The sequence below is a fragment of the Falco punctatus genome (assembly GCF_963210335.1).
Source record: "Falco punctatus genome assembly, chromosome: 8".
Taxonomy (NCBI): domain Eukaryota; kingdom Metazoa; phylum Chordata; class Aves; order Falconiformes; family Falconidae; genus Falco; species Falco punctatus.
In genome coordinates this window covers 24,274,043-24,294,880 of record NC_137588.1, presented here as the reverse complement: position 1 = coordinate 24,294,880, position 20,838 = coordinate 24,274,043, and the positions used below count along the sequence as shown (strand labels likewise).

General features: G+C 34.9%; 1 protein-coding gene across 1 annotated transcript in view; it reads right to left on the bottom strand.

Annotated features, from left to right (window-relative positions):
* The window catches only part of FAP (fibroblast activation protein alpha), a 45,223-nt gene that overhangs the window by 19,428 nt on the left and 4,957 nt on the right, over window positions 1-20,838 (bottom strand). The window contains exons 3-15 of the mRNA XM_080399114.1: window positions 20,635-20,719; window positions 13,212-13,307; window positions 11,259-11,353; window positions 11,037-11,111; window positions 10,799-10,851; window positions 9,620-9,692; window positions 7,898-8,018; window positions 7,198-7,352; window positions 5,996-6,099; window positions 5,531-5,666; window positions 2,042-2,086; window positions 224-328; window positions 63-133 (exon numbers count right to left, since the gene is read on the bottom strand). Of these exons, the coding sequence (XP_080255240.1) occupies window positions 63-133; window positions 224-328; window positions 2,042-2,086; window positions 5,531-5,666; window positions 5,996-6,099; window positions 7,198-7,352; window positions 7,898-8,018; window positions 9,620-9,692; window positions 10,799-10,851; window positions 11,037-11,111; window positions 11,259-11,353; window positions 13,212-13,307; window positions 20,635-20,719 (1,214 nt within the window). The remainder of the gene's footprint in view (window positions 1-62; window positions 134-223; window positions 329-2,041; window positions 2,087-5,530; window positions 5,667-5,995; window positions 6,100-7,197; window positions 7,353-7,897; window positions 8,019-9,619; window positions 9,693-10,798; window positions 10,852-11,036; window positions 11,112-11,258; window positions 11,354-13,211; window positions 13,308-20,634; window positions 20,720-20,838) is intronic.

Here is a 20,838-nt window from a genome sequence, read left to right as displayed (position 1 = left end):
TGTTCAAATAATTGTCGCTTTTACTGACAACACTTACATGTTCTCTTCTTCATGATACTTACAGTGCATCATTTGTTACTCTGAAGATATATATTGCCTCCCATTTTCCCCTTGTAATTTGAATTGCATTCTCCTGTGAAGCAAGACATAGATGTTGCTGAATATTGTAGAATTATTTCAAGAACTTACAGTAGATCAATGTAGAACACTTTGCTTGACTTACCACAGAGCCATTGATGTAATGAATATGCTTATAACCATTTTTGTCACTAAAAATTTTGTAGTATGAACTGCTGTCTGATGTAAAATATGGTGTAGAAACAAAGAACTGAAACAATGGAAGAAAAATGGTAGACGAGAAGTAAGTAAGACTGTCCAAGCTATTTAGCAGATACTGAAGTACATATACATATAAAGTACATATACATATACATAAAGTACAGATACTAAATACACATACTGAAAGAAACAAGATTACTTCATCGGTTCAGATGGGAGAAAGTAGTTTGCACAAGTGTTTACCTGTGATATTCAACCTCCCAGTCAGTACACATTACAGTTTCTACCCTGACATGTCAGATTTCTTAAGCTGATAATATAGATAGCTCAAGTACCCCACAAATGCAAGGTCTACTTATAAGTGGAATATTTTTTCTGTATATTCTGAATGACCTTTCTTTAGTTATTTAAGAATAGGTAGAGATGATTTTTAAAAAAATAAGTTGATGAGTAAACCTAATGTGCACAAATGGTGCCAGGCTGAAAATCCTGTGGACCATAGAGTTTGGCTGATTCACTGAGCAAATACAGCACTCGGTAAATGGATATCTGAAGTTCCCATACTATTCCACTAACGTTAAAGAGCAGATTACCCCAGATAAGACCACTCAACTTTTGCTTCCTTTCAAACCATCACCTCTTTACTAAAATTGTCAGTCAAGGATGAGTTACTGCTACTGTGAGTTTTATTTTCAAAACTTGACTACAGAATGACCTCCAAGAACTTCAAACATAGCACCAAGCATTCCTGAGTGAACGTGACTCTTGAATAATACTAACGCAAGCTCAACTAAACCTGTGACCACAAGCTGAATTGTTCCAGAGCCTGGTTCTAATATTGCTAATGCTTGAAATCCCATAAGGGCTAAAGCAGGGATTTATGCATGTGTGCAATTTCTTTGGCTCTAATAAAAATCCATTATCACAACCTCAAGAGAAGTGGCAAAAAAAGAAAGGGACCAAGTAAAATAACTAATCCTTGTAAATGTGTAATCATCAAATAAGGATATTCAGGCACAGTGTGAGCCTTCACAATGTGAATCCCCACATTGAATTCTGGTCACTTCACCTGCCTGAGGAGCAGACATAAGCAATAATACATATTCGCTGTTAGAATATATGATTGTAAATACTGATCTCATGCTCTTAAAGTTTTTTTGCAGGTTTGTTTTTACTGTGAGTTCCCAAATATAGGTGTTATGTCTCTTTCGAGATAAAGGTTACTGGGTAGAGAAAATTTCTTTTGCTTAGGGGTAACTGCGGAGAAGTATCAACCACCATTGTAAGTGGGGAGACTTTGAAGGTTCCTCCCTAGCTGAAGATGTGAAGCACTTGGCACAAAAAATATTCTGAATGAACAGGTTTTATTCTTAAAATGCTATGGTATGGCTGATCTTATCTCTTGCCCTAGTGACATCAGAGGAATTCTACATCTGTTCTTTGCCTCCAGGATGATTTTAAGAATTACACTGCAGTATGAACCTACCTCTTTTCATGACATCCATTCCTTCAGTATAGTGTCTAATCAGTTGGTCTAAAGATTTGCAAAACGAGACAGCGAAAGAGTTTTTAAACTCAGAAAGCAGGTAGCCAGATACTGTGCCTAGCACAGCATTAAAAGTCTCAGACCTAAAGTGGAGTAGGTTTAAGCAGTAGAGGTACATGACTCAGAATGGTGCTTCATGTTTCAAAACACTCCTGTGAAGATGCAGAAAGCTTAGCTTTTAATTAAATCAAAATTGAATACATTATGAAAACCTACTCCGCCTGCCCATCCTGTTTGACTCTCTTCTATGTGCTGTTGATTCTGAAAAACAAAATCAAACACACTCTTTAAGAAGATCAAGATGGAGTTTATAAAAGTTCAGTATCATCAAATAAAAAATCTGTAGCTGCCTGTAAAAGAGAATTTTAGAATACTTGGGACTTGAAGTTTGTCTGAGTAAATAATATTACTGTATTAATACCAATATGTTAGTTAAGATATTATTTTTTAACAGCTATCATCAGAGCTAAATAACATGTAAAGTAATTTTTTTAACCTTATGCAAATTTCCACTGAAAGCAAGAATTAACAACTACTTAATCTCATGAATTTTTCAGTTAAACAACAGGTAAAATAATTTTCAGGAATAATAATATTAAAAATCTGTGTTAGATTTTCAGCTAGTTCATTTGACATATTTCCTTTCATTTCAAAGCTGTGGTGTTGATTTATAACAGCAGATAATGTGACTACAAGGTACATCTTTCATATGTAAACCTTGGAAATCTTAAAAACACTTTAACTAAGGAAAGTACAGGAAAATGAAGGGTCTCCATATTTGGTGCTTGACAGAGATATTAAAGGGCTTGATTTTCAACACTTTTAAAAGATCTCACAAATATATATTTAGAAAGAAGAATTAAGGATTGGCAAAGATAATGTTGAGAGCAAAAATCACCCAGGTTATCATATCCTGAGACTATGGATCTAAGTTTAGCACGTCATAACTCCTTGTAACATTACTAAAGCTCATTTTGAAAAAAAAACTTATACTGAGCATAAATGGATCACTGCCTCCTGCAGCTAAAGATGCTTTTACATTTTTATTTTATGTTTTACTTCTAGAGCTTCTACTGCATTTTCAATACTTTCCTAAGATTTTTTCATTGAAGGGTGTAATATCTTGCTTGGTGGATGAAGCAAGTGATTCAATATTTAACAATTCCGCATTCAACGATGTGGGGTTTTTTTACCTTGCAAATCTTTCTTTATACTGTTCATTTAATACATTATTTCTTCAAAGACTGAAATAAATTCAACAAATTTGCTTTCTAAAGAATATGGTTTGTATTTTTTATCCTCATGTAATCTCATTAGCATTCAGAACTACGCTTTCTCCCTTTCACCTTACTCCTTGCAAAGTGACTATTTTGAGCACAAGTTGCAGGTACTTGCCCCTTAGAAGACTGTTTAGTACTTTGCAAGGGCTCCACTGAGAATATGGATTTTACTTCTTTTTAAGAAAGAAAATTGGGATGTATTGTTTTGTATCTGCTTCCTGAATTTCTCTTCCTTTCTTTAAAATAAGGCTCAGATCCTGATGAAGTAGTATATTAAGTATATATTTAACTTCTCTCATATGAGTAGTCCCATTGACTTCTATGGGATTTTTCTGTGTATTAAATTATTTACAGAACTTAATTAGAGAACTGGCATCTTTATAGGAAATCCCAGTTTCATAAACACATGCCTAGCTTTTAACCACATGAATAGTTTCACCAAAATATTGGTTTCTGTGGTCTATTCACATGAGCAAGTCTTGAACACGTGAACATTTTTGATGAATCAATGTTTTAGGAACATCTTGTAGATTACATTTTGTTATTATTTTCAAGTACATAAAGCCTAGCACATTTACTGTACACTGGAGTCTCAATTTAATATAAAATCAACAAGAGAACTATTTTTGCCAATGGAAACGTACAAAGATATACTTTCTAACGGCAAATAGAGCTAATGCAGCACTCCCATCTGTTCACACTCCTTCAATTGGCCATTTGTGCAAACTTTAATGTGATAAAAGCATTGTATCACTGTATAAATATAGGATTATAGAAACGTCACTAGTGACTCCATAAATAAGGTTTTATGGAGAAATGCGATTAAACAGGGATCATGAACACAGTTCTGCAATATGTTAATTGTTCTGGTCTAGTTCCAGCAAAGCAATTAAGCACATGCTTAATTTTAAACACATAAATAGACCTACTGAAATAAATAAAAGTTAAGCTTGTGTTAAAGTACTTTGGTGGACTGTGATAGAATTCTAGAATGTTTGATTATTTTTTTCAGTACATTAAAATATTTAGTTATTAAAATGTAGGCTACTTGGAGGGGAGATAGAAAAATGTTAATGTACTTAAAAAGTGGAACAATTACTTAGGAAACACATCAAATGCTGCAGTAAATACGTATTCTTTCCTAATGAATTAAGATATTTCTCTGTGGAAAATTACCTAAATGATAATATTTTTTAAAGAACATGACCTTAACTTGCTTTTAAATTTGCAACAATTGTCATATCATAGAGTAATAAACATTTTCAGCTTGTCAATAAACTTTGAATTTATAATTTATGAATTATACAAAACACTTTTATAAGTATTGTTGCCTTTTATTTCCCACTAGTTGAATTTCTTAGCCTAATGCTAGTTTTTATAGGTGTTCTATACCATAAACTCTAAAAACAAGACATGCAAACAGTATCAATATTAAAAGACAACAAATGAGACTTCTGTGCTAGAGTTACTGAAATTCAGGGTAATCCTTTCCTTCAGGATCTATATGAATTTATCAGTGTTCAGTCTTCAGGCTTTACAGGGTCTTTTAAAGAAATGTTTTTTTCAAAAAGGCTTCTGTACATAAGATTTATAAGTATCTACATATAGGTATAGATACCTCAGCTATCTAAGCTATCCTGCTCAACAGAGCACGATTTTCGCTCTAAACTGTCTTAATGATAGAATGACACGTCTAAACAAAACATAGTGCTACTGTTGCAACTAGCCTGAAGTTCTCTTTTCAGATCTGAAAAAGGGATAGTTTTTCTGAAAACTTGTTTGCTTTCTCCAACTACATGATTTCGTAAGACAGAAGAATTTCTCCCCCTTGAAAACCTGCCTCGCTTTTAATCTGTATGTTCTTTCAACTAATTTATCATTAATCGTAAAGGACATGATTTAGTCAGATTTAGTATGAAATTTCAATGTAGTATAATATTTTCTTTAAAAATATAAAGATCCTATATGGTTCTACTTTTGCAGATAAGGAAGCAAGAATGAACTAAAAAACACTACTGAAAGCTGCTCAATAGCATTCTTCTTACTTTTGTTGCTTTGTTTGCTTTGATTGTTATTTAGGTGTCACTAAAAATATTTTGGTGATTTTATTTCTTGTTGATGCAGTTAATTTTTTTCATCCCTCTCCCAGCAATTAAAATATTGAAGAAGATATCATATCACTAGTAGCTAAAAGATTAATGTGATCAAACATTGGAAAATACAATTATGGCAGGTACAGAATTATTTCTGAAATTACTTCCAAGTTATTTATTATAAATTATTATTTCCAAATTACTTTCAGGGCAAGATTAAATATACTTCTGCAAGGAAGTCAGAGCAACCTGTGCATGGCCAGTATTAGCAAATTTTCATTTAGCAAATGTTCATTTCAGCAATGTTAAATTTGTATTTCCACCTTTATTACCTCTGGACAGTCCCAAGTATTTGAGTCTCCTTTGAAGTCACAAATAGCTAAGACTGAAAAATTCTGGATTCTCTTTAGCCATTGCACACAGATTCGACTATCTGTTACCCAAGTAAGCCAAGTAAAATAATGATCACTAAAAAATAAAAGGAAAAAAAGAAAAATGGTGGTTATTAAAGAACATGAATATAGAAGCATTGCTACAGATTATGTCCCCCATATTGCTGGGTGGAAGACAATTGCAAAGTTTCTACTGTCTTAGGGATTTTTTTTTGTCCTTTGTAACAATGTATCATATGGACAGACAGAATCAAGTTACAACATTTCTAATTAGCTTCTGATCCCTTTAAGTGATTAATATATCACTCCACTATTAGAAACAGAAAACAACTCCAAGGTTCAAGCATTTAAAACAGACAGATCCTTTTTTTAAAAAAAAAGAGGAGACATTTGAGGGCACATTACCTGGATGCTATGACTGCAGGAACTGGCACCTCCTTGGGACCAGATGCTTCAGCGTTAGTAGTGTCTACAATAAACACTTTAATCGTAGGATTTTTAGCCCCAGCCTTCAAAGAAAATGTTTTAGGTTATTCAAATCAGGCTCTGAACAATTCAGATCAAGGAAAATTACAATGCTTTTTGCAGGAAAGGAGATAGGTTACAAAATATGTATCCAGTTGAATATAATAGGGCAAATGTGGTCTTGTAACACCTCAGAGACACACTACAGCAAGAGTATGTTACTTAACTTTGCAACACTTTGTATATAAAGACGACCACCTTTTAAACAGTCAAATGTAGTGCCTTTCTATACAGAAAACGTACTTGGGTGGGAAGCAGTGTTCTATTTGCAATGTGGAACTTTGCAGCACACACTACACTTTGGCACAAAATTCCAGAAGTATATGCACATGATTGCACGTGTTCTTTGACATCCCAGCAGTGAAATAAAATGGTTTAGCTTAAACTGATTTCATGCTTGCTTATTCATTGCATACATTATTATTTTTTTAATTCTCCTCTATGTGTGGTCTAAACCACCCAGCTTTACTTTAGAACTGTAACCCGGATGACAGGTAAGTAACTTCTTAAGGCACATTAACATGATCACTTGCAATCATATGAACATGACAAGAGTCAGGAGAGCTCTCTAATACATGCTGAAGAAATGCAAACCCAAACCTTCTTGCCTTAGATCTGGCACTTGAAAGCAGTTAAAATCCAAAGCCCCTTGAGAACAAAAAGCCCTATGAAGTGTGCAAATAACCTGAAGCTGTCATAGCCTTTATTTTGCCAAATAATAAATGTCTCATAATTCATTTACTGTAATGAAAAATAACACTGCATAGTTAACATAACACAATAAGTAAACTGAACTGAAAAAAGGAAGGTTTGATCTTGCAAGCATGCACTTTTGCACATGCTTTTTATGCTTTTTACTCACATGAGTAATTTCATTTATTTCACTGATACTATTAAATATCTACAATCTTGAACATACCTATACCTTTTTCAGAACTTGGCCTAAGTTTGTTTTCTTTCATTAATTTAGACCACAATGGATTTAACCACTGTAATACAATAATTTTTAAGCAGAGTTAATTTTATCATTGTTATAACTCATTTATCAGCAGAAAGTAAGTCCAAAGAATGACAAAACATACCTTTGGGTATGGGATTATTATTTTTCTAGGATACTGGTCCTCACCAAAATATGAATATTCAATAACTGGTATGTCAGAATCATTAAATTGTACATATGCTAAATATTTTCCACTTGGAGACCACCACAGTGCATACTTGGTTGCCAGCATTTCCTCTGAGAAAAAGAAAATAATCATTCATAACAATGTATCATTGTAATCTAATATTATGTCTTCTAATCTATTTTAGCATTCTATTCTTAGCAACATAATCATGTATAGAGAGTTATATTAAATAAGTAACACCAAACACATTGGTATACATCTCAATTCTGAAAGGCCTTAAAAACTCTCAAAACAGGCACACAGATCCCATTTAACTCACTTGCGTTTCTCCTGTGTGCATGCATTTTTTTAATTCTTTTCATGCACTGATGTGCCAGATTTTCACCAAAATTAAAACTTCCATTAAAGCTTAATTCCCAGCCACTGCGCCCAATCTGCAAAATTCTGATATAGTTTCAGTAACAAAGACCCGGAATTTCGATTACACACTATGAACACAAAATGCAGTCATTGTATAACAGATAAAATATGGAAATGAAGTATTCCTTAGGGATCTATAAATAATGTATCATCACAGATATTTTAGAATGGATTGGGAGAACCAGGTAAACAAAGCAATTAACATGTTAGTTGTTGCCCTTCAAAATTTACTTACCTTCATAGACCCAATCAGGAATCCCATTAAATATTGTATTCTGTTTCCCATCACTAGTTATTTTAATTGGTGCCTCTCTTGGACTTTGTTTCAAATAGATATTATTCTGATACACATATACCTAAAGACGAGAAAGTACTTCTTATGAGTATAGGCACCAATTACAAGGGTTAGAGTAAGATCTGCAGTCAATGCTCCTACATTATAGCAGCAAGAAGACATAATAAATACAAAATAGGAAATAAATGCTTTGCTAAAAGTCCTTGCAAATTCTGCAAGAGTAGGTACCTCAGTAAATAAATTATACATTACAAACCAAATTCTATGTTCAACTGTGTCACAACAAATCCTGAACAACTCCTTTGATTTTAACAAACTTCAGAGGATTCAGTGGCTAGCTTAGGTGTGGAAAATCATAAAAAAAATGTCTTTGAAACTCATTCAAATTGCTGCATTTTTTACGAGACCCTCAGACAAAATGTTTCATGACTTTTCCTTCTGGTTCCACCAAAAGTAGAAGATAAAAACAAGTATGTAACAACTAAAAAGAAAATAATTGGACTTTTTCTAAACCTGTCAAAAGGCCTAGGTGATGTGAGATGGGACAAAAAAAGGTTTTACTTTGTCTGGGCTGGTTTGTTCCTTTCTAGTAAATTAGTTACCAAAAGAGACTTCTTGCAAGAAATACTTGCAGGCCTTGGGTATCTCTAAATGTCAATCAAATGAATGGACATATGGTTAAGAAGCCAGCACTAGAAACATCGCTTTCTTAGAAAATCAGGCCTTTTGAAGCTATAAGCATTTGTTAGCAACATCAGTGTAACATTTTAACTACTTTATGCTTTGAAAAAAACCCAAAGCAACTCCTAAAACTCTCAGATACAATACAAGGACTATTGTATTAAAGCATCACAGGCTATTAGTACTAGCAAGACAGGAGACTATATTCATTTTGTTCTATGTTCAGAATTCTTGATAAAGAAATAACAATATTTAACTTAATTAAGAGAACTAATATTCTCTTAGAACACAGAAAAAATCTCCTAATAAATTGTCCATTCGTGTTTAGCCCACTCCCTGAGTGTTTTCAGAAATGAGTATGGTGTTTAAATTTTTTTTCTTGCACAGATATTTTGTCAATACCGGATAAGTAGTTAAAAAACCACTAACTATTATTGGGTTGATGCTTTGGAACTGTTAATAAAAGAAGTTTCTGAACTTGTTACTATTTGCAATATGTCTATTATAATTACTGAGAAATACATACTTGGCTATGAAGTAGCTATTAAAAAGATGAAAATAACATTTTTTATAATAAGAATATGGCAGCCATTCCCTAGAGTAAAAATTCTAGAAAAGATTTTAAATACTGCATCTCTAAATCTCCATAGTAATTTCATGTGTTGTACAGTGCCAAAGGAAAACACTTTGGTTTTCAGATCTTGAAACTACTATATACAATGATGTTGGTCAATTCTTGAAAAAAGACTGGTTAGTGAACTGCAACACATAACGTAGCTGAGAACATGGATTCTTCTACTGAGACACAGACAAGTTAAATTTTAACAAGTTAAAACTGTTTTTTCATTCTTGCTCACAACCAAGGTTAATACACACAGGCCTGTCAAAAATACAGCCTAACAAAATAATAACCAAAGGCACATAAATGTCTTCTAGCCACACAAAGCAAAATCATTCTAGTGCTTGGTTATCTTTACTGACCAATTTGTGTCCAACGGGTGACCAGGATATATACTGAATTTTATGTGGAAGCTGATTTTCTGTTACAAAACCACTAAAAAAAGGAAAGAAGTTGAGATGGCTTTTTGTGCACAGTGCAAATGCATCATTATATTGTACATTCATATAAAATTCATGAATGGCTAGATTTTCTAACAGCTTATTGTTTCTTGAGCAATGCAAAATTAAGGCAGGCAGTGAGACATGCAGTAATGTGATGTTGTGCATCGGTGCTGGTAAAGGCTTGCAACTCAACCCTATGAAAACATATCCAACAGCCTATGAAGGCAGCTGTATCTCTTCCTAAATACTGCACAAGCATCTATAGTTATTTGCTCTATCTGCAGTCTCAGCAAGTTATTGGGAAATGTGAACTCAGGATACAGCACACTGAGGCAAGCATAACAGCAGCAGTTACAACATTTATTAAGGATCATGACCCACATGCAGTACCTCTCTACTCACATTAGCTTGCAGCAATCTTTGCCTGTCACCTTGAGCCAACAATTTCCCAAGAGTAGAGCAGCTCAGTGCAGCCCCTGTGCTCAGAACTAAAAAGCATTTGGTCACGCAGCTGCTTATGGCATAAAAAGGTGACGGGGGAAGAAGATTGCCGCATTCAAACTTGGGTAGAAAGAGGATTGGTTTGGGGAAGATCTTGGGAAGGAGGCCAAATGCCATGGGAGAAGCTGTAAACTTTTCAGGAACCCAGGATGGATAGTTACAAGTTCACTGGAGCGCTAAAAGACATGTGAGAGTTTTAGGGAAGCTAAATATTAGATCAACAATAAAAAGGATGAATTAGTAAACAGAAGGGCATGGAGACATCATGTGTGAGACTGAAGTGGACTGAAGCAGCCAAGATAGGGTGGGAGAAAATTATGCAAAGAAGAAAAAAACCCGATGAGAATCCTGGGCAGTAAAAGTTTGAGGGCATGAAATATTAATTAGTCCAGATACCTGGAAGAGTAGACGAAAGGACTGTATGATATTCTTAGAGGCCACCTTTTTCAAGCTAACAGGTAACCTGACAGATTCAGGCAGGCAAGAGCAAAGCCAAGTGGTAGTCACACTACTGTGGAGTTTTTCAGTTGAAATGCTTGCAAGCACATCACTAAAGAGTATTCGCCATATCTCTCTGTAAGAAATACCAGGCCTTACCCATATATGAGATCATAAATGTGGTATGATGCTGTATAAGAGTATCTCCACAGCTGCAAAAATTAAGCAAGAAAATAATATTATTCACTTGAAAAAAGACAATCTAATTAAAAAAAAATCAGCTGTCTTTTCACAACCTACCCCTTTCTCAAGTACCAAGAAATATTTATCTATGGCAATCGCAATGAACAACATACTCAAGAAAACCAAACATTTCATTAAGTGATATATTAATTACCTTTGAATAATTGCTTTCCAGAGCTATGAAATATTTGTCTGATGACAACACATAATTTGAAGCATTAACTTGTTTCTGAAAGATTAAGAAATAGATTAGATTCTAGTAAAAAACCTTTAAATAACGATTTGATGAGTAAGGTTTTAATCCACTCATTTTTAAACTGGCACTTGAAACACAACTGTATTTTGCTGCCTTTTTATTACTTGAAATGGTACGTACCATTGTGCTGTTAGTCATGATGGTAGTTGGGTAGTTCATTTCAACATTGTAAAGAATAATATCATCTTCTGCAGACTGATGAAGATATTCGTTATCTTTATAAACAAGATAAAAGGGCTGTTACCTTGCATAAGAAGATACTGTAGAACAGATCTGTTCTATCAAAGTATTCACACCCCTGTCAATGAGTAGATTTTGAGCAAATATCTTTTGGCATCTACATATTTTTTTCTAATGATGTGAAGGCACAGCATTACCCACAAACTGTCTTCAGGGTTCTTGAGTACATTTTCAAGATTACACACTGCACACAGATCAACTAGTTAATCTTATAATTAAATGCCAGATTTTATTCTGTCATGTCTGATCAAGAATACCAGGTACAAACCTGTTAGAAGGTCAGTATCACAATGTTTTAAAGAAAACATTTAAGAACTTTGCTTATAATTCCAGCAGAACTTCCTCATTTGTACAGATTCTGCAGACAACAGCAGTACCATGTAACTGACACTACATAAATGATACTGCTCTTACTCACACAGGTCCTAGAAAGCGAGGGTGAGTGGCCTTCAATGAGAATGGAATTTAACCCTACCTGTGCTCAAGACCTGAGCCTTAGTTTGGTAGACAATGAGATCAGAATTTTATTTTCACATCATTATTTTCACTGCTATGAACAGAGAAGGAATTACATACTTGGTGTAGCTTGAGACAGAGTGAGACATTAACAGTTTAAAAGCAGCCTGAAACAGTGTATAAGGTGTTCATTTTTAGGAAATTAGATCACCCTTGGATCTTTTGAGCACATTTCTCTGATTTGTGTAACAGCATTTGTGGTGATCTTAGGCACCCTTAGGAAGAGAGGCTCAATTTTAACTCCTTGCTTCAGTAGAAAAGTAGACATATGGGATGCTGTAGGCATGACTATCTATGGAATCTATGGCATGGCTTTTGCATGAGCTTTGTGACTGTCAAGAGAAAAGACAAGTCTAAGTGAGAAGGATATAAAGAGGGAAGGGAATATTAGGTTTAGGTGATATGCTGCCTACATACTTCAGACATTCAGACAGAATTCTAACAAATGGTGACCTAATTTTTAAATTATACAAGTGATGTCAACATACTTCAAATTGTTAGTTGTAAAACTTTAACTCCTGTTAGCAATGTCCTGGAAAGCTTCAGTTCAGTTCTAAAATTGTGAGTTAAAACTAACTATAAAACTAACTTGGTATAGTTTTATAACTTGCTTGAGGCAGTGCATAGATGGGTGTGGTAGTAGTGTGTGAACTAGAATGCACCCTGATCTAGCACAAGCCTTTTGATGCTGCTGCCATTCAATGATAGCAAGACTAGTGTTTCAGCCACATACAGACACATATATCACCAGCAATTAACCTCAAACCTTTATCTTCTACCTTAAGGAACTTGCTTAGAAACTCAACCTTATTTTTTATGCAATGCATTGAAACTCAGGAATTTCAGCTCTTAAATGAGATAAGAACAGCTGGACTCATCGTGGAGCTATGTACTACTGAAAAAAAAGAATGAGGTCTGTAACACAGGCTACCTCAATTATTACAAATGGTAAATGAAAAAGTGCTGTGACAAACACAAAAAAGGAGACTGTTTAAGAAATGACTGACACATTGACATATTTCTTTTACTTGCTGCAATGAATATGATAGTAAAAGAAGTAAAACACTGAGGACCTCCGTAAAATTATAGCTTATATTGACTCAAACATGCCTGCTGAAACATCAAATACCTGGCATTTCTAGAATGACTGATAGAATAGTAAATTTTAACTGTAAGTTTCGACTAACAGATTGTTTAATTTCATAGTTAGCATTCATTCACAGTAAAGCTGGAAAGAAATTGCATTTCTGAGTCTGAACCAGTCTGGAAATAGATACTAGAAAGGCTTATGTACATTTGAGAAAAGGTTTTACCTACCTGACACCCAATATGGAAAAAATGTTTTATACTGGAAATTTCCATTCAAATAATCCTCCAGCGTAAGAGCTCGGAGACCATCATCTGTGTTGACAACTAAGAGGAAGATAGGCAGTTTCTGTTAATGCAATGCTGTGAAAAGTGTGTGTGTGTGTGGGATGGGGGGCACAGGAAAGAAGTAATTACTAGTCCAGTATTTCCTTTTTTCAGCACCAGGGAACAGTGAAGATAGCATAATCCTGGAGGTATGCAGAGAGTAGACACAGCAGAAAGGAAGGTTCTTTGTCACAGTTCTGATAAGGTCCTTTAGCCTCTGAAGGACTCACCTTTAGGAATACAAAATGAGAAACCAGACAAACTAATTTATTTCACCCAGTCATTTATTCACTCAGACATATTTACTTGTAGACCCTGTAAGTCCAAGAAAAGCCTTTTCCACAAAAAAGAAAAATCTTTTGTGACAAATTTTTCCAAAGCATGGGTGCCATGAACTTGTGTGGTATGTAGAGACAATTATTTTCATAGGGACCTGCACATATTCAGCAGAGTCAAACAACAGGATGTGCATACAATTCCCTACTGCAAAATTTCATAAATGCCTCATCAACTAGTGTTAGAAGATGGATATAAGGTTTGCAAATTAATCACCACCCACATATATTTCTTAGTAGCCACATGAAAAAAATAGATGAAGGTACGCAGGTAAAAATACTGCTGAAAAGTAATGAATGAGTGAACCCAAACTTCAAGTTTTTATTTAATGCTGCAAAAGAAAATTGGCAATGACTCTGGAGAGAAGACAGGTACTCTAATATTTGATTTCTAAGCAGATCAGAGAGCTGCATAAAAATAATGCACAAAGTTGTAGCTGCTTTTTTGGCTCTTATCAAATGTTTCTTCTCAAAGCTAAACAGCTTAAGATAGGGCAGATTTTAAAAACAAAATTTAAGGACAACCAATTGGTTGAGAAGAGGGTAATGTTGAAAATGCAGGCTTGCTAAGTGCATGGAAATGAAAAATTCCATTACAAAAATGTAAAAAAAGGAAAACTCTGCAGTTCACAAGAGAAAGAGTACTCAAAACAGTTAATCCTCAAAAAGACACAGGAACATTTCTGATAAAGGCCAGTTTTTAAAGTTCAGTACCATAATAATGGCAGGTTTTAAGTCTAGGCATTCTGGATTCTATACTTTTCTGCTTTAAAATCAAGGGAACTTTTGCCATTGTCTTCAGAGGTAGTGAGGATGTCACACTACAGCCTAGTAGAGCTCTGCCACTTCCCCTGTTTGTTCCTTCAGAGCTCTCAGATGACAGCCAGATAATCAAGATGACTCATTGCCCTCAGGTTTCATATCATGCTCCATCACTTCCTCATTACAGCTGCCCTCTCTGTTAAGATCACACTGACTTCCTGGGAGATGTTTCTTCGTATTCTCTTCTATGGTACTTTGTAATGATAATATGTTTTTTCTGCTAAGTGACTATTACTTACTGTAGAATACACATGTCAGGTTGACTGTTGACACTAGCCTTGCCTGCACTAATGCAGAAGAGAGCTGTCATGAGAAATAAAACTGAATGCCAATCCATAGGCAAAAACCTACCAGTTTAAACTCAAACTCTGAGCTAGCAATATGTCCAGAAATTATCCCAAGAAGTTCAATAAGAGGTTAATTCCTCTTGCTAATATCATAACTGTATATTAGAGATCTTTGGTAAGTTAATGATAAACACAGAAGATGGCAAACTTTTACAAAAATGCGTGGAAAATAATTCCAAAGAAGAATCCATTTCTATTTAGATTGACTGCTGATTACTTACCACTAGCTTTCAGTTTAATTTTTTTAAGTGAATATGCCTATTAGCAAAAGAAATGCACTGTTAAGATCTGTTTCCATGGATGTGTGTATAGAAAGTTTAAATTTGCAGTCCTGTTTGATACCTTAATCTGGTAAAATTTCCTGGTTCTTCTCTCCACTTAAAAGGATTTTTTACTAAAAAGACAAGCAATATCATGAATGTCTCATCTCTGGTCTAATTTTCACAGCTCTAACTCGAACCTTTACTCTGTTAGTTATTTCACCCTCACATACTTAATATTATGTGATAATTTATTATGACTGCTAATGATTTTCAAAATATGTCCACTCCTATCTGAATTTCTACCAGTGCACTGCAAAAAATATGAACACAACTATTTCTTACTTGACTACTTAAAATTTTGAATGCTTGTTTCTAGGCAACAGAAGATATCTTTAAACACTTTAATTAAAAGCAGCATCTTTAATAGTTCCTATAATTGTTGCTGGTTCTTTCTTCTGTAACTAAAGACTGGTTCAATAATGGTATTCAAAATCTCTGCTCACAGAACAGACTGTAACATGAAAAGCACTTTACATGTCTGCAGCACTATACAGACATTGATTTGGACCGCTGCTGGTAGGCTTGGTAAATTCTTTCATTGTGTTTTGTTTCTCTACGAAATAACAAAGATTAAAAAAGATGCCCAGGGACAAAACAGGAAGCAAATACCAGAGCCAGCCACAGAAATGAAAGCTTACCAAATTTCAGCTTTGCTTTTTTTCCTTCACCACCCCAATGTCTCAGTTTTAATTCTTCGTGGTCTATTTGCATTCATTTACAGGGTGCAGTTCTGTATGTCTTTGTGCACTAAATTGGCTAATTTGCTTCACAGTGTAACTTGCTTTATATATTTCATGATCACAATTACTCACTCATGCGTTTGAGTGTATTCAGTGTACATGTATAATTGTGGTGATAAAAGCCTGTAAGCACCTATTAACTGTCACTGGCTTTATGCAGACACCTTCTTCTTTACTGTTCTGTTCACTGTTGTGAGAAAGCTTAATAAACCACAGAAAACAGAACTTTCAATTATGTTAAACTCAGATTAACTTTATACACACCATTCCATCACTGTGAAATTATCAGGATTATTCTCTTTCAAAGCCTGGATGTATGTAGACGAACACAACCCTTGCTTTAAATTTCAAAGTCTTGTTGGCTTATTCAACAACATGGTCTAATGTGCATGCATGTAAATTGTGTCTACTCCTGCCAAATTAAAGCAAGCATTTGTAATAATCAGAAAGTATTCTGGTTTCTGTATTTGTTTTATATATATATATATATATATATATATATGTTTATATGTATTTATCATATATGTAGCTCTATATGCATTTTATTTAGCAACCACTGCTACACAGCAAATAGATGACGTGTCAAAAAAGTATGGTATTATATTCTGCTTCCGGACTACAATGTCCATTCCTATCTCTGTGGGCTGATGCTGAATAGCTAAAGCACAAGTTCCTTCAATATGTGCAGGAAGCGAGCCTTCCACTTGAGGAAACCATAGCCCATTCAGCATCAGAAATTAACTCCAAAACTCCTGCTCTTGCTCCAGAACTTCTGGTCACCCTCAGCTCCACATCAGCTGAATCTGCTTTTCCCTACCTGCATTACATTCAGTCATTTTTTGTGAGGTGTGCCACTGCTTTCTCAGTGAAGGTTACTTCAAAACCACCCTTTGGAATGAGAAGAAAAGATGAAGTCTGAAGAAGTCATGCTCCAGAGTATGATCCAGCTCGTTACTGGTAGGAACAGAAACTGTACAGAAATCTAAGCATACTAGAATGAGAATGGTTTTGTTTACTACTGATTCCAACATCTCTACTGCATAAGAGTCCGGGAAAGGAAACGAACTATACACTGAGGAAGAATAATTATAATCCCTTTCAGTTATGGAAAATAAAGTTTTCAGAAAATATATTTATAAAGAAAAGCTAATAAAAATTATCTTAGATCACAGCCATCATACATCATTTCTAAGCACAGACTTGGAGAGGCAAGATTGTTGTGGTGATCCCTTTAAATTAGTCCTAAACCAGAGTATTTATTCTGCCACCAGCATGTAAACAAGGACAGAAAATTAATAGAGCCTGTTTTGGCTAAGCATTTAATGATGATATAAGAACTTAAGCAACAAAGAGTTTCATCAAAGCACTAGTCAGTTTTGGAAAGAAAAGGCCCACCCAGCCCCACAGTCCTAGGAGTATTGTCACAGACCACAGCTGCACATGTGCAGCAGACTGAACCCTGTTAAGGGAATACAAACTAAAGGAGCATACTGGTTTTTGAGAACTTTTCTAGAAAAATTTTAGTATGAATTCCTATCAATTTTTTGTGCAGTCTAAGTACAGAATGGGTATGAATTAGTCTAATCCATCATAATATTGGGTTTTATTACTCTGTTCTACTAACTACTTTCTGCCACCAGCATACAGAGCACTGTAGCTAGGTTTACACGATCGCTTAGATCTGAGCCTGAACTCATAGCTCAGACTGAACCACCAGATTCTGGTGGAAGCACACTGTCACAGTTAATCTATTGATTTTGAATTACACAGAACTTCAGCAACAGCTGAGAGTCTATACTCTCTAATTGCCACTTGCCAATTATGATAGATGGCCAAGAAGATCAGAATTTCTCTTTATTTCTAAGTCAAATATCCAGGCACACATGTCAATTACAAAGCAGCAACTAACAGCACCAGCTCCAGCTGAATTCAGTGCCAGCAACTGAATCCTTGACCAGAACCATTCTTCCTCCACGCCACAGTGATGGAAGCCACCCTTGTTTGACTTTGCATTGGAACACAGGGAGGCATTTATTGAATCAGAAAATGGATTTGGCTGGGGCGCAGCAAAGAACACCACCAGTTCCTAAGAAACAGGTTGCTCACCAGTTCCTGGCTGAGAAGCATGCCCTGTGACTAAACTGCAATGGTCTTGGTCTCAGGCATAGGTCAAATGTACAATGGGGACAGACACATTGACAAGCAAGATTCTGGATATTCATTACAAATAGCACAAGAAAAAATTAACTTGGAGCCTAAGCAATACCTTCAGTTATCTGTAACTCTGCCTGTAGTTTCACTATTGCTTTTCAACTGCAGACAGGTATTTCCTTTCTGGTTTATGCTGCAGAAAAACAGGACTGGGTACACCAGTGTACAAGTGAAAAGAACCTTTCTGAACTATTCTGCATTGGGTTATTGTAACTAGGTTATCATAGTTAGGTAAACAACACAGCACATTCCTAACTCAAAGAAATGTCAAAAAACTGTCACTAATTTCTTAGGCATAGATGGCATTCACTATATTGAGATATTGAGATTATCCACCTTGCTCTTCTGAACCCCACAGAAACTGTGTAATAACTGCAACTAAGTATTTAGTTCTTACTATCCTCTCCAAACAGAAAATTATATTCCAGTATAACTTCTGAGAATTTTTCATACTCCTCCATGTGTAAACCAAAACCAGCTATCACTTTTTGAGAAGTTTGAAGAACATGAAATTGCTAGAAACTTAGCAGACAAAATGAGAACTAAATATTACTTCTACTTTCAGAATTAAAGATAACATTTTTCTTTCCTGTTTTTTTTTTAAGCAGAAATGTAGTCGGTCTGTGTCTATACATTTAACATATGCAATTAATTTTCTTCCTAGATTGCCACATCCTTTCAGTTAGGCAGTAATAAAGGTGGAATGTACAAACAACATTCCTTCTCTGTAGCTATTTCCTGTCTGTCTTCGACTTGCACAATTTGTAACTGCAAAATAAATTTGTATTTCTTTCATTTAAAACTGATCAGTAGACTACTAAGAATTCAGAAAGGTTTAGCCATTTGAACAGATAACTGCACCACTTGCAGTTCCACTTGAGAATAAGAAGCCATAATCAGATGTGTTTAGCATAATTGTGTGTCAACATAACTGTGTATTCCACAATTGTCTAAAATCCTCCTTCAAAAGCATTCTGTAAAGTAAGATAAATTCTTTATCATTAGTGGATCTAAAAGTGATGCCTGATATGACTGATTACCAAGTTGCTATTCCAAGAAACTATAGAGATAAAAAGAGTTCTTTGTAATGGCTCAGGTACTGAAAAGGCTCAGAATAAGACCAGTGAGCTGGTATGTGATAACTTCAGAAGCGAAAAATACACTCACTCCTGCAGTATCTTCCATGATCTTTAGCAGCTTCTTCAGACTGCCAAACCAATCCTCAGTCTCCAGCCTCTTTGTTTCCTCTTTTTTTATTTATTTAAATCTCATAAAAATATTCTGCCCTGTCTTAACATGCAGACTTGGTATGAGAAGTCTGACTTAATACCATACATTTACCTAATAATAAAAGCTCAGATCTGACCATGCTTAAGCTAGCCAAAAAATCTGGCACCCTATCATTGACAGTAAAATCAAACTTGTCACTCTGAGGTGTTTACAGCACTCTTTACAGCACTGCCTCCCACCTTGATATAATCTATCCTCATATTCACATGCTGCATAACAGAATCAACCCTAACTCCTTCAGAAACCTCCACCCTTCTCTCAATGAAACAACTCAGGATAAGCATACTCCACAGAAGTATCAGGTAGGAAAGAGATTTCACCTTTCAGAAAACTTGCATATTAACTACAGGACTTAAATTTCAGACTTCAGCAGATAGCTGATTTTATAACTTAGTTGTAAATGCAAAACTGATTTCTTCATCTCAGTCACCCTGCCAACGTATGAACAAAGAATAATAATAGAATAAAAATCCCTTTAAATTGAAACTGTTACTGGAATAGGTTTTTTTTATTATTATTTTAATAATTTCAAAGACATTCAGTTACTCTGCTATTTTGAAAGGGCCATGTAAATACTTACATTGACCTTATTATACCTCTCAGAAAAAAAATTACCATCAAGTCAGTGTTGCCTGGGCTCTAAATTTCAAACCACACTCACTTCAAACTTTACCAGAGGACTCAGCAGACCACATTGTGTTGATTTAACTGCAGCTGGCATAATGCTACTAGAGCAAACTATGTACCCTGTTTTATACAATGCTGACTTTAATTTTAAAATTCAGTTGTAAATATGTTCACAAAAAAGTTATCATACCCAACCTACAACAACATGTTTAATTTGTAATTGGATAGAGAACTTCTGTAATTATTACGTAACTATTCAAAACCAAATACAAGTTCATGAAGCTAAAGAAAATTACTAACAGTTTGTGAGTCTCCTAAACCCTAACACACAAAAAAATACCATAATATGAGGAGATCTAAGAATTATTTTTGCAATTCTGTCTAAGAACATTCTATGTCATGCACAATAAAGTTAATTCAGGTGCTTTTCACTTCAAGGGGTTCCTTGTTTCAACATCTGCTGGCATTTCAATCCTACCTTCAGGATATTTCAGCTGTCAGTACATTTCTGTAAAGTGATAAAGCCATAACAATTCTGACAAGAAAGATGATCTGACAAACTTTTGTGAACTTTAGAAGCCATAGTAGCTAAAGATGTTGTTTTACACTACATTAGATTACAAATGCCTTACCTCTTGATGGAAGCAGTATAATACACATAAGTAATAAAGAAAGCAAAAGGCATATAACCACGCCAAATATGATTTTTAGCCGGGTCTGCAGGACAGAAACAAACAATAATTACATTTCTAATATTGCCTGAGGCACACTTCTATAGTTGGTAAATAATTAAATCCTCCCACTCTAACTGCTGTAATCCATCCAAGCAACAAGCA